This window comes from Myotis brandtii, unplaced genomic scaffold (assembly GCF_000412655.1).
Source record: "Myotis brandtii unplaced genomic scaffold, ASM41265v1 scaffold266, whole genome shotgun sequence".
NCBI classification, from domain to species: domain Eukaryota; kingdom Metazoa; phylum Chordata; class Mammalia; order Chiroptera; family Vespertilionidae; genus Myotis; species Myotis brandtii.
This window is the reverse complement of record NW_005360124.1, coordinates 11,607,668-11,622,572: the sequence shown is the minus strand read 5'-3', so window position 1 is coordinate 11,622,572 and position 14,905 is coordinate 11,607,668. Positions and strand designations below refer to the sequence as shown.

Genomic DNA, 14,905 nt, shown 5'->3' with positions numbered 1-14,905 from the left:
AATTAGTTGTGTCAGCTCACAGAGATGAACTTAGTATTTTATTTTATTTTTATTTTGAATCCTCACCTAAGAATATGTTTATAGATTTGATTTAGAGAAAGAGGAAGGGACTGAGAGAGAGAGAGAGAGATTGATTGGTTGCCTCCTATATGTGTCCCAACTGGGGATCAAACCTTCAACCTATGTTTGAAGGTTTGACCAGGAATTGAACCTGCAAAGTTTCAGTGAATGGGATGATGCACCAACAAACTGAGCCACACTGGTCAGGGCATGAGCTTTTTAAAATAAAATCTCATATAACCGATTATACTTTACCACTGTTGACTCACTCTGTTCATTAGAATGTTGATGGGGCTCATCTATCATACAAGCCAGTGGAATGGGGAAATATTTGTTCCCATAATAAGGCTTAACATCTCAGGAATGATAGCTTATACTGCTGAGAGACAATATTATTATCATTATTTTTGTTAGTTTGTGTGAGTACATACAGTCATAAATGAATAGGTGTGTTGGCTTAGGGACTGAACAATAAAACATGCTTTCCAGCAAACTCTAAATAGCAATATCCTCAAATATCAAATTTAATTATGCTTTGTGAATTCTGCAATCATTTCTGCTACTTGTTTACTTAGCAATGCCAAGCCCATTTTAATCTGCTGCTTTAGAGAAAAGTACTCTTGGTGGCTTCCTCAGATGAGGCCGCACTCAAATGTCAGTCGTTTCAAAGGGGCAAAGGAAGAGCAGAACATCAGATTCTCTTTCAAGAAAATCCTGACAGTAGCAAAAGCACTGGTTAAGGAAATCTAAACCTACCAGATACTCTTATCAATTAATGTCACAAAATAGGTATACCTGTAACTACTGTATCTATGATGCCTTGGACTATGAATTTAGTCTGATGCAGATTCCACTTTATAGTAGGGAAATGATAAAGTCAGAAAATTCTAGTCGTACAAGGAAATATCCTACAACCGAAGTTGACGTTCACAATATAATTAGACATGTAATCCAAATAAAAATTTGCATTCAGCCAAATCTAAAATAAAATTCAAATACAAAGGAGTAACACTTTAATCAAACTTAGCCCAAAGAGAACTAGATTCCTGTCTTCTTTCCCCATTTTATTCAACTTTTTGAATAAAGTGGTAAATTACAAGAAAAAAAAGCTGATATTGGACCAAATCTAAACTTTTAAGATATATTCTTGGCCAATTCACATTTAGCACAAGATCTGACACCTCCAAGTAGAGACCCAACAAACCTAACTGACATTCGTTATGATTACTCCAACACACGGGGATAGCTTGCATCTCTAAAGAAAGATTAAATTTTCTCATTATTCTCTATTTGCTCAGGCAGGAGGAATAACACAGTTTAGAATATATTTTCAATAATACAGAAAAAACAAAGGAGTTTTCTGGTTATTGCTGCAACGACTGAGAATGTCAATCAATCACACTTCAATAAGTAATGTGAGCAGAGGCTGGATGATATGTTCCAGAATATAACTGTGAGCCTCATTTCCCCCTTTGGACTCAAGGATGCATGGCTTCTTAACAATCAGCCAGTTTCCACGTCCCTTCTCAACTCTACCTTTAGTATTGGTTACAGGGGTGGGCAAACTTTTTGACTCGAGGGCCACAATGGGTTCTTAAACTGGACCGGAGGGCCGGAACAAAAGCATGGATGGAGTGTTTGTGTGAACTAATATAAATTCAAAGTAAACATCATTACATAAAAGGGTACGGTCTTTTTTTTTTTTTTAGTTTTGTTCATTTCAAACGGGCCGGATCCGGCCTGCGGGCCGTAGTTTGCCCACCCCTGCCCTAGACTCTGATGGGCTTTGAATGAAAGGGCTTGGGTCTCAGGTTGGCACTGATGGCAGTCAGGCCATATATACATGGGATATGGCTTCCAGCCCGGGGACCACACTGCCCCGAAGTCAGAAAGGCACCCAGTCTTTCTGAAGTGCCACATGACAGATCCTTCACTCGCTGACTCATTTAATCACAACACTGTGAGGGAATATTGTCCCTGATTCACAGTTGCAGAAACAAAAACCTAAGAGAAATATGGTAATTTGTCTAAGGCAGCCGTGGGCAAACTACGGCCCGCGGGCCCGGATCCGGCCCGTTTGAAATGAAAAAAACTAAAAAAAAAAAAAAGACCGTACCCTTTTATGTAATGATGTTTACTTTGAATTTATATTAGTTCACACAAACACTCCATCCATGCTTTTGTTCCGGCCCTCCGGTCCAGTTTAAGAACCCATTGTGGCCCTCGAGTCAAAAAGTTTGCCCACCCCTGGTCTAAGGTCACAGCCATGATGATTTGAACTTCCAGGTCTCCCTGCCACTGTCAGCTTATTGTCACTGGTGATAAACAAAGGTCTCCTCTTTTCCCAAATGTTATATTCTTCCTTCTTAACTCTTGAAAGAAAGCCACAATATCTGGGGGTTTTCTAATCGTCCTTTTAAAGAATTGCTGGGCAATATTTAAATGGCCTTTGGCCTGCTAAGAGTAGAACTAGGACTTGAAAAGATTATTGTCAAATTTTCTGGATACATTTTAGAATTAAATAATAAAATTTTAATTTTTTGAAAGATTTGTTAAAGAGTTCTTGGATAATGTTTGCCATTATGTTGTCACTGAGTTAAGGAAACACTTCTAAAATCTACCCTACATTTTGCCAATACAAGTTAAAAAATGTTTTGGTACTTTAATATTTATGGATGAAATATTTATGATAATGAAATTATATGAATGTCTGGATTTCCTTCAAAATTATTTTGAGATGAAAGAAAACCTTTATTATTTTGAATGTGTGCACCAGGCCTCTAATATATATATATATATAATTAGAGCTAATATGCAAATGGTTATCATGCCCTCGCACCCTCTTGCCCTCACGGTGGGGTGTGGGGCCTGAGGCTGCGCCCCCTGCCCAGTGGGGCTTGACGGTGGTAGGGCCAGCTGGGTCTGAGTCTCGTGCGATTTTGAGGCGCATGCAGGTGGGTGGGGCGCCCCAGACTCTGACAGAAGGGAGATTTTCATATACATTTTACTAATTTTCTTTCATCTCTGACACTTCTATTATAGAGAAAGGGCAAATAGCAATATTAATATATTTCCTCTAATTAATTCCCTTTTAATGTGCACAAATTTTGTGCACCCGGTCACATATATTTACACATCCACATAGGTGGATGTAGGAATGTGCTAAGTTGATTCAACTTGTGTGACTATGTGAACATCAATAAAATAAGTAGGAGGTATTATTTATTATGGACTTTTGCTTATTTTAGTTCAAGCTTAGTATATGTGATGTTTGGCAATACTAACTAAAGCAGTGGTTCTCAACCTTCTGGCCCTTTAAATACAGTTCCTCATGTTGTGACCCAACCATAAAATTATTTTCCTTGCTACTTCATAACTGTAATGTTGCTACTGTTATGAATCGTAATGTAAATATCTGATATGCAGGATGGTCTTAGGCGACCCCTGTGAAAGGGTCATTCGACCGCCAAAGGGGTCACGACCCACAGGTTGAGAACCGCTGAACTAAAGGTTTGGGTCACTTTTGATAACTCACTTAACCACCTCTCTGTACCTCAGTCTGGTCTTTTAGATGAATGATTGTATATTCTCATGACTGTCAGCCACAGCATTGCTTTCATCCATAGACACTTAGGATAATACTCTTTGGATATATGTATATAGAGTACACACAGTTTCTCTCTCCCTCTTTTGTACTTGCCTGACAAAATCCCAGCGTGTGCTCACCCCAACCCTATGCTTATTCTACTACTCAAACTGAACATGGGTGGAGAGAAAACACACAACCCTGATGATTCATGGCACTTTAAACTCTTGGTCACAAATATCAAGTGGGTCTACAAAACCCATCTGATCTTCCCACCAGAAAATGCTCCATCCTACCCACACCTGCACCCAGATACCCTGCCTTCACTTCTGCTACACAGGATAAAATTATCCCTGTTCTACCTAAGGCCGCATTTTCATGTGTGCACTGAATCTCACCCCTTCCCTCCTTCTTAAAGACCTCATTCCAATTCTCCTGAGAATTATCAACAACTCCCTTTTCTTTTCTGTAAAGACATACTCATTAGACTCTAACCTGGTATCATTATTTTAAGAATACGATGGTATCTCTATGGATGACCATGCAGCATCCTTGATGTGTCTATTCCTTACCCCAAATGCTCAATTCATTAGCAAGTCCTCTTGAGCTCTATCTTCAAAATATATCCTAGGACCAAAATGATTCCACTTACACAAGGTACCTAGAATAGGCACATTCATGGAGACAGAAAGTAGAACAGTGGTTACCAGGGTCTGGGGGGAGGAGGGCATGGGGAGATAGTATTTAATGGGTGCAGAGTTTCAGTTTGGGGATGACGAAAAGTTCTGGGGATAGAGAGCCATGATTTTTTGCACAATAATGAAATGGACTTAATGCCACTGAACTTACACTTAAAATAGTTGAAATGGTAAATTTTAGGTTATGTAAAATTTGTTACATGAAAAAAAGATCAGTTAAGAAAAAAGTATTTGACTATAACCACTTTTTGCCACCTCTATTGCTGCCATCCTAATTCAAACCACTGCCATCTCTCTTCTCCATTATTGCAGTTGCTTCCTTTAAACCATAAGGGAGGTCCTGTAACTTACCAGATCAAAGTTCTGTTAGAATAAATTCCAACTCCTTACACAGGTCTTCTTGCTCTTCACTGAACACCTAGGGCCTTTGTCCCTGCTTTAATTCTCCCCAGAATGCTCTTTCCACGGCTGGCTCCCTGATTTCAGGCCTCTGCTTACACATCACCTCCTCATAGAGGCCATTCCTGACCACCTAATCTACACTATCCTCCCAACACACATGCATACATGCACACACACATGTGCACACATGTCCACATGCACATATATTTCTGCTTTATTTTTTCTTAATAGTGCTTTTTATTACCAGGCATCATATATTTACTTGTTTACTTATTTACTTATTTCTCTGTTTGCCCCTCTTGACTTAAGCTCAACGAGTTGTCTACTGCTGTTATTCTACTAGACAGGCGCTTTAACCAGCTAAGCCACGGAGCCAGCACTACTGCTGTTATTCTAGACCTTCACCATGACTGGTACAAAATAAGAGTTCAAGAAATACTTGTTTACTAAACGCATGATCAGAATGGTTTGAGGCTTTGCATGTTAAATGTGAAGTTAAGAAAATTGCAAATGGAAGAGTGTTCCAAAGCAGGCAACTGCTCACATCTGAAAGGATTCTCCTTTAAAAACAAAGCCCTTCAATGACCAATGATGATACTCAGGACAGACTGTTGGCAGCAGGAAGGAGTGGAGGGAGGGGAGAGATGAGATCATAGAGGCCAGCGTAGTATACATATGGAAGACACTGTGCTTGTAACATGCTATTGCAGATAACTGGCATGTTGATCAAAAAGGGTTTAAAGGTCTCCTGAGCAGGATTCACTTAATATTTAAGGAAAATACTCTCCAGAAGATTATGTCATTATGTAGGAAAATAGACTTGTTGGAAGGTCACTGTGGCATGCAGGTCACTCATAAGCAGTGAGGAGGACTGACACTTAATGAAGAAATGCTGAGTATATATTCGGACATCCTGAGTGTGATGGGTGGGGGCAGTATTTCTGTGGGAGAGTGGGAGAATGTATGACGGCATAGCGTCTAATTATCAGCAGAGTAAATTAGGGGCTGACCAATTAGAATAGAACATCCTTTCCTTGGGCAGCCTGGGAGGCACTGGATAGGTTTTAACTCAGGTGGGCACCCCTTAGCGGGTGTATAATGTATACAATCACACCTACCTCTCCTCCTAACAGTACTGACTGACTGTCTCAGCCGCCACCAGGGGCTGACATAATGACACGATTGGCTCGTCTGGACAGATTCTGTCTCATTACTGAGCCAAACTTGAGTGATTTTGCTCCTTGTCCACCCTGCTCCCACCTCTTCAGCTTTCAGGTGACTCCCAGGTAGGCTCTCATCTTTAATCTGAGGGTGTAAAAAAAAGTAATGCTACAGCCTATAAAAAACTTTAACAGATAACACTAGTTACATAACATTTATCCATTCTATTGAATATTATAATAACATTCAATTTTAGGATAACAAAACCTACCACCCCTTGGTTATAGTGCTTTATAGCATTTTCTAGTCTTTTCTCTTTTTTCCCCCCCAAAAGATGTTTCCTTCAGGATAATACCATGTTTTCCCTTTCCAAAGACAGGTGAGGATTCTTAGATAGAAGAGAGTTTACTAATACAATTTTCCTTTCAGGCCTACACCAAAATTTATTGTTCTACACTTCCCTACGAAAAAGATGAAGGTGTGAAAGTTGACTGGCTAAACAGCAGCAGTCTCTCAAAAGTAAAACCAGAAAGGAGAGAATAAGAAAAAGAAGTTGTGGTCTCGTAGGCTGAACATCCCAGTCCTGGGAGAAAGGTGGTTATAGCAAGGAAACCCCACTTGCTATAACCCAGATGCAGAGAAAAGGCTAGAGAAGAGAAAAGCCATTTGGACAAGTTGAACCACATCATACTGAACTTTTGAGAACGTATCTAGCCAGGGAGAACTTTTTTCTTATTTGGAATTGCAGGCTTTGAAAGTTTAATCAATTCAATTCACGTTTCCCTGATGGGCCACACAGTGGATGACCGCAAAGTCTGAGCCTGCCGGGAAGCCTTGCGTGTTACTTTGTGAAAACAAATTGAATTTTATTTTGTGAGAAGAGACAGTAGATTCTTTTCATACCTCTACCACATGGAAATGCCAGGCACTGAGTGAGCGGGGGAGCAGTGCTGTCGTTACAATGCTACCCTTCACAGTTAAAACAAATGTGTACACGATAAAGCATAGAACACAGAAATACGCAAGAGAGAACTTTAGTGTAACCATCGGATACATAGCATGTGGTATACATATATCTAAATACATACGTATCATGAGACCATGAATGAATACATATGAGACGGAATTGAAGTTTCATCAAGATGGTTACACGTGATGTTTTAGTTTAGAGAATGTCATGTCAGTTCCCTTGGAATACCTTCACACAGCCATATCTGTGATAAGATTAAAGCCAAGTATTTTTTTCTAGCTATCAAAAATAGTATAATAAATAGAAACAATTTTCCTAGGGTGCCTTTCCTCCTTAAGAATATTTTGTGTAAAAGATGTAGGAAACGTTTGGAGAGAAAAGCTCATCTGCATCCACAAACCCCAGAAGGGGCTGAACTTTTCATGCATGATAAATGAGATGGAGTCCACTAATCAAGCGTGTGAGCCTTCCTTACGCCCCCAATTGTCCTCTAGACAACTTCCTCTAATTCTAACCAATGGCCCAGTAGAAATCATAATGATCCATGCTCGAAACTTGCTCAAGTTTTCATAGTATTTCTGCATGCTGTACTTAAAGTTATTCACTTCCAACACACTTCTGAGGAGGCATGCGAGTGGGAAAAGTAGCTACTTACTTGTGTTTATCTTCTGGAGCGAAATATGCTTTTCCAGCTGTCTCCTGAGTTTCACCTCCGCTCCATATTTCCCGGTGGTCCCGTTGTCAGCCAGAATGAAGTGGGAATGCATGCTGTTGAGAACAGTGAGCTTGCTCATGGGATTGGACATGGTCTGATATGGCCGGACAACCTGCAGGATTTCAAAGGGAAGAGGCAGAAGTCAGAGAAAAGAAAGCAGCATTTTAAAAGGAGAAATGGGCAGAGAGAAGAGAGAGAGAAGGAAAACCAATCCTTTGGTGCAGTGAAAGTACAGTCTACTTCCTCTTCCTAGTACTGGTTGGGATAGAAGCAAGATTTGTGGTGAATGTTCTATGTGAAACAAGATTATGCAGAAAGAATTACGTATTTATTTACCGGATGCATACAGAACTAGAGTTGGTACTTCTGTTGTGCACAAAAACTGGCACGTGAAGGATTGTTTCATTTTGAAGTTGATCTTTTATTTGTTGAGGAACTAAAAATATTTTTTAAATTTAGTTATTTTTGTTTGATTCTTTCTCTTCTCTATCATGTGCATACCCCAGTAGAAATAGCAGAGCAATGATGATTCTGGAGAATGGTGAAAGCTGGGGGTTGGCGGGAGTGAATTTTTCTGTCAAGCCTATTCAATAATCTGAAATTCTGTTATTTCATATCCACACTGTTCTTATTCAATACCTTGTTTAAGTGGAAATAAACATTGAATGTAAAATAACTGCCTCATGAGATGAATATGAATCAGGCTCAAAATGATCATCACTGTCTTATTTTTGTTGTTGTCATTCTTTTAACTTCATGGCGAATCACACTACTTAAAAAAGAACAATTCTTAGTGTGGCCTTTCAGGTTTTTTAAATAAAAGGAAAGCAAAACCTATTGTGAGTTAGTTGCTTTACTTACATTATCTATGTTCCTTGCAACAATCTGACAAGGTAGAGGCTGTTATATTTATTTTGTAGATGAAGAAACAGGTAAAGTAGATTTTTTAAAGAGTTCGCTGCACATAGAACCAGAATTCACACCCAGGCCTGCCTGATTCCAAATCTATGCTCAGTCCCCCTTTCCACACTGCCTGCACACAATGAAAACAATATGTGTTGAAAACCTACTGTTAAAATACTTATGTAGAAACTTCTCTCAAGACTATGAAAACGAAGACTCAACAAGTTCACTGTCACATGGTGCCATTACGTTTTCCCTGCATTGAATAATTGAAATTGACAGGACAGAAATACAAACTATGGGGTCGTTATTTCTGTGCCTTTGTGCAGTGTGTCCATTACCTATGAAGGTGAGATGTTACTCAATATGTAATAACTCACCATGAAAAAAGGTGTAGTAAGATTGAGTGGTTTGTTAAATTACAAACTAACTTAACAAAGAAAGTCTGCAATAGTAAAGATCTCACACAAGTCATTTTTTTTAAACCTTGATGCTTATTTTGAAACTTTACATTTCTATGTGTCTATCAATCACAATCTACTCAATAAATAGTGAATGAATGAATAGGACAACTTGAGACAGACACGCTTTTGTTCAAAATAGGAAAAAAAAAGGTCTCTCTTTTCCAAATTGTTTGAGGGTTTATCTAATCTAAAGTTAAAATGTATAATTCTGAGCTTTTGAAATATTCTGTGTTTCTTTTCATGTATGTCCTATTTGTTTATGTAGCATTAACGTAACATTAATTTGTTGCTTCATTTCAGTTGGCTCTTTTTGATAAAAGCCCAGAACGTTTTGAGTACTGTTTCCAGTAATCACATGGAGCGGTATTCAATTACTTCTTTGTCTGCATTACTGAATGAGAGTTCCCCCTAAATACAGAGACAATGGCTGGCTAACTCCATCCTGAGCTCTTCATCAGTGGAAGAGTAGGTCACTTGTGGTTGAAATTCCTATTTTGTTGTTATTCATTTTTGATCATAAAACATTCATTCTACATCAGAGTGGATGTTAATAAATATTAATGCTTGGTTGAATGAGGCTTAGCAGAATGACTTTTTCCTCTTCTTAAAGTGCCTCTGCCTGGTGCTTTTGGACAAAAGAAAATGCTTTAGTTCAGTGATGGCGAACCTTTTGAGCTCGGCGTGTCAGCATTTTGAAAAACCCTAACTTAACTCTGGTGCCGTGTCACATATAGAAATTTTTTGATATTTGCAACCATAGTAAAACAAAGATTTATATTTTTGATATTTATTGTATATATTTAAATGCCATTAAACAAAGAAAAATCAACCAAAAAAAATGAGTTCGCGTGTCACCTCTGACACGCGTGTCATAGTTTCGCCATCACTGCTTTAGTTACGGTTCTCCGTTTTCTAACAGCAGGCTCCACGCCAAGGAGAAGACGAGAAGAGGGGACAGTAGATTTTCTAGAAGTTCAACTCTGCACGACCGCGAACCCAGACATTTGTTCTAGCTGAGACTTGAGGACATGTTTTATAATTCCCGAGAACCTAATTAAAGACCATCAGTGAAAGTGACATTTTCAAATGAAGACAGGCAGGAAATAATTCTGGGCCAGTCTCATGTACTCACTATAACCTGAGAATAAAAGGACATGATTAAATCATCAGACTATATTCTCTGTATTTGTTTCCTTCACCACAGGGTTCTAAGGACACTGGTGCTTCTGTTTTCTGGGTGTTGACCTTCTTTTCTTGGGGAACATGGCACACCAGTTCTTTGGGAATACTAGTACATTTGAATCAGTCACGACAAGAAGGTCAGGGATACAATATCACTCAGGCATTTTAATTTCTTCATCTTGCTGCTTCCAATTTCTTTTGATCTTATATATAGGGTAAAGGAAAGGTGATCATATTTTGACAAAAATTGTGTCTGCTGAAATGGGGAGATAAATATTAAGTAATTAAAATGTCCTAATTTATTTTCTAGTCATCATTGGAGGACAATATGCTGAATCCTAGAACAATTCTGAATGTATGAGCCACAGAAATCTGTTAGAAACCCAGTTCTCCAAAAATCTGAGTCTCATATTTTTAATCTTTAAGAGGGAAAGAATAAAACCACTTACCTTAGATGACGTTATGTGTAAAATACATGCCTGGCTCTTGTTGGGCAATCTATAAGGGTAATTTCCTTCTTAAACTCTGCTTTATTTTACCAACTAGAAAGTGATTTTCTAATCGCAAACTGGTGACTAAAAGGAAATGGTATACAAATCACAGACTTTTGTTTTACACAAGATATTTCAATGGGGCAATGTAAGCAAAGGCAAAAAACATTAGCCATCAGTTGGCAAAATATGCAAAGTGCTTTTTCTTTGCCACGTCCTCCCAGGCCATTTACGAGGGTGATGCTCTAGAACTAGTTGTTGATTAACTACAAAGAAGGAAATAACTTCCCGAATACTTCAGAAGAATGCATTTTGGTTCAACTTGCCTACAAAATCCACTTGATGTTCTTCATTACAAACATCCCAACAGTCTATTTTTGTTTGAGTTTCAATTTGCATATCTACAAAAGATTTACTGCCTTTCTTGTTATGTTTTTCAAATAGAGAAAAATAATGCCTTTGTATTACATAAAATACAAATGAATTTTTATCTCTGACAAAATATTGGAGGCAATGCATCAACTTTTATTTTTAAGAGCTCATAAAAAGAGGCCTTTATCAAAATGTGTGTATATGTGTGTGTGTATGTACATGCACATCTACACATGCATGGTAAGAACAATCTTGACATGTTCATGACTTACAGATATATTAGATTACTCTACTGTGTTTCACAGCCAGTGTTTCCTGAGAGAGTCAAGCCCTAATGACCTACAGCACCCATTGTATGGAATGGATCACCTTCTCTCCTAAGAATAAAGGATGATCCAAGTTAGGTACCACTGTTGAGAGAACTGAGAAGAGAGTCACTCGAATAATTTGTTGTGTTTTATAGTTCAGATGAGGAATAGGGGTTGAGATAGGCTGATTAATGTCTGAAAGGCCTACATGTCAATTGATCTTTTATAATTGGTGAATACACTAGTATCTAGATCCAGAAGGGAAATTTGGTTAGAAATGGAATTTAGACACTTAGTAGTCTTCGGGTATTATGAGCCAGAATACCTTTATGCAATGACATTTTGCCTTTCTTTCTTGTACCTCAAGAGTAGATGAGAGACTTCTTCACTCATTAATCCATTGTACAGATTGGTAAAATTTTGGTTCCAAGGCCTATATACCTTGACTCTGAAACAAAAAGGCAATGAAGTAGGAGCAGTTTAAGGAGGTAATAGAGGTGAAGATCCCTTATATAAGGCATCTGTAAGGTCAGTGTCATTGCCAGGAAGGGACTGATCCAGAGACACTGTGGACAAATGAAACGTCCTTCATGTGCTGGTGCCAGAGTGCTGCATTTATTTTCTCCAAATGGGCTTAAATCGATCACTTGGGAGCTGATCACCTGGGGGTTGATCTAAGACCTGCTTGAGTTTTCCTAGCTACTTTCATGAATGTTCTGGTCGAACCCAGGAGTACATAATGGGAAGTCATATGGGGGTTCTAATTCCAGGTCCTCTTGTTACTAATTCGTGACTTTTAACAAGTCTTTGAATTCATTCATTTACTCATTAAGAGTGTCTTGAGAAAATGAATGTGGTAAGTATGAGTCTGCCAGCTTGAGGAGACATATAATCTCACATCTAGGTAATATCTCACAATAAATATTAAAAATGTATTTAGTGAAAGAAACTTTTTGGATGGTAGCTTTCTCATCTATAAAGTAGACGACTTGACTATAATTTCTAAAGGCTCTCTAGCTCTAAAATTGAGTCTGAACACTCTGTATTGAAGAGTACAATTGTGTTTTTCCCCCAAGTTAGTGCAGATCAATGACCCTCTATGTGTGCTGGCTACAAAAAACAGTAGTGTGCTCATGTCCTTGGATCTCTTCTATTTTGTGGTGCTTTCTACAATGAAAGGGCAGTGACACCTTTCTTGAACAAAATTGAACTGAATTGAGTCAGGTTTTTGAGTCATCAATCATAGGTCTTCTGCAATTCTAGGTCTTATTACCTGGTGAGGTGTGCATGAGCATTGCCCAGGCAAGTAGCAGGGTAGGGGGTGGTGGTGTTCACAGAGTCATTCCTTCCCTCCCAATAGCACTATGATTTTAATTAAGGCAAGAAGAAAATTAGCACTCGCTGACCACACTATGCCAGGCACTGAGTTAGACACGTTCACACGGCTTAATCCATTTCATGCTTATTTTTTAGGTGAAACTATAGAGGCTCAGAGAAGTGAAGTGTCTTGGCCAAATTTGCCCCACTAGCATTCTTTCCTCAAAACCCCATATAAATTCCTTTACAGACCAGGAGACATTTAGGGGGAAGACAGGGGACCCAGCCTGATTATAAATTTATAAAGGAAATTATGATTTTGCTGCTGGACATTTTTGCCAGTGGCTTAGCTGGGCATTAAAATCCTTCTGACAGCTGCTCAGATTATTTCCAGATGAGTCCACTAGAAAGTATAGTATACAGAGGTCAGGACAGGCACCAGCAGGCAGCAAAATGGGGTTTGTGCTTTGAAGAGAGAGAAACAAAGGAGTGGTGAGGTTCTCTTAGGATCAGGCATGTGCTTCTGGGAGAGGAGAGGAGTGGGAAGCAACCTCTGTGTCTGAGTTAAAGAAACATGGGGACTGAGAATAAAATGAAAAGAAAGAAAGGCACTGTGTGTCCTTATAATCACAGAGAGGCCTATGCTAGTGGGGACACTGGTTTGTTATATACTATTCAGACAGCTCAGCTGTAAGTCTAGGTATAAAGCAGGGTCATATTGAAACCCAGCTGCTGCCTCTCAGCTCAGCAATCCAAACAAGAAAACAGCAAACCCAGGGGTCCATCTCCAAACAGGGCCCACATACTTCATCTCTGTGACTCCCACTAAAATCCCTGGGAAGAACAATGACACCTTCCTGCAGCACTTTGAAAGTGTGCTCAACTCGTGGGCTGTGAGTTGCACCATTCTCATGTCAACCTTTCCCCTTGAATAGGCTCACTTCCCTTTGTCCTGTCCTGTGGGGAACCGTGTACCATTCAGACACAGGGCCTGCTGGCAGTGGGAAATGACCCTTGGGTTAGAAAAGGGATTATGTGCCTTAGAAATCACCATGTATCAGTGAGAAAAATTTGAAATATGTTCCAATTCTTTGAAAATCTTCCCATAGTCTAGGCTGGATTCAGTGACTCACTTCTAAGAAAACAGAGGAAAACAGAAGCAATGGTATGTGACTTCTAAATCTAGGTCATTAAAGGATTCCTCTTAGCTCTCTCTTGGATCACTTATTCTGGGGGAAGCAGCTGCCATGTTAATAAAGCGGCCTTTTGGAGAAGTCCACACAGTGAGCAACTCCTAATCAACAGCCATGCAAGGGAGTCCTCTTAGAAGAGGGTCCTGTAGCCCCAGATGACACAGCCCCCACTGACGACTTGACTGTGACCTTAAGAGAGACCCCAAGCCAGAACCATCCAGATAAGCCACTCACTAATTTCTGGGGCCCACAGAAACTGTGGGACAATAAATGTTGTTTTTAAGCCATTAAGCCATCAAGTTTTGGGGTAATTTGTTACACAGCGATAGATAACTGATATAGTAGTGTATTCTTATCTTCTTTGAACCTTCATAATGTATCCTTTCCCTTCTATTCTGGATTTGCTATGCATCATAATTTCATGACTGCTTGCCCCCTCTGGGTTCTCTATACTGCCTGGCATTTTTCCTCTGGGCTCTGAACAGTTCTGGTTCCTGTTCTCCAGTGGGGCTGCAACTGTCATCCTCCATTCTCCTCACATGTCTGACCCAAACACCATCCTTCCTCCTTTAGGAGATAATTGATAAAAATAAGTTCTAGAGAGACCCTGAGGTGAAGGAGTCCAGAGCTCAAGGGGAGATTAACCATCTGAGCCCTTGTAACTGAAAGAGAAGAAAAAAGACTCTGTATGCAAAGTATTGGTGGTAGGATATTGAAGTTTTAGCCTGGAGATTTATCATTTATCACTGAAATAATCACAACATTAATAATAAGATCAACACTTTTTTAGAGCTTAATAAATATCAGCACCCATCTAAGGACTTTTATACAGATAATCTTTTAATTCTCTTAATGATAGTAAAAAGTTGTTAGTTTTAGTATTGCTATCATTTTTCCCATTTTACTGATGGTAAAAGTAACCACAAAGAAGTTAAGTAACATGCCCAATATTACATGACTAATAACATCTCTAGCTCTCTTTCTACCATAAGCATATAAACCAACTCAAGTTTCTCCTATCTTGATGGAAAAAAAAAACCAACCACCCTTACTTCATGGCTTCCTTCAGTTACTCATAAAAAA

At 39.1% G+C, this 14,905-nt stretch overlaps 1 protein-coding gene across 10 annotated transcripts in view; it reads right to left on the bottom strand.

Moving 5' to 3' along the window:
• TRPM3 (transient receptor potential cation channel, subfamily M, member 3) overlaps nt 1–14,905 on the bottom strand; it is a 700,716-nt gene that overhangs the window by 197,369 nt on the left and 488,442 nt on the right. For all 10 annotated transcript variants that reach the window (XM_014541293.1, XM_005868324.2, XM_014541287.1 and 7 more), the window contains one exon: nt 7,533–7,704. In XM_014541293.1, coding sequence (XP_014396779.1) covers nt 7,533–7,704 — 172 coding nt within the window. The remainder of the gene's footprint in view (nt 1–7,532; nt 7,705–14,905) is intronic.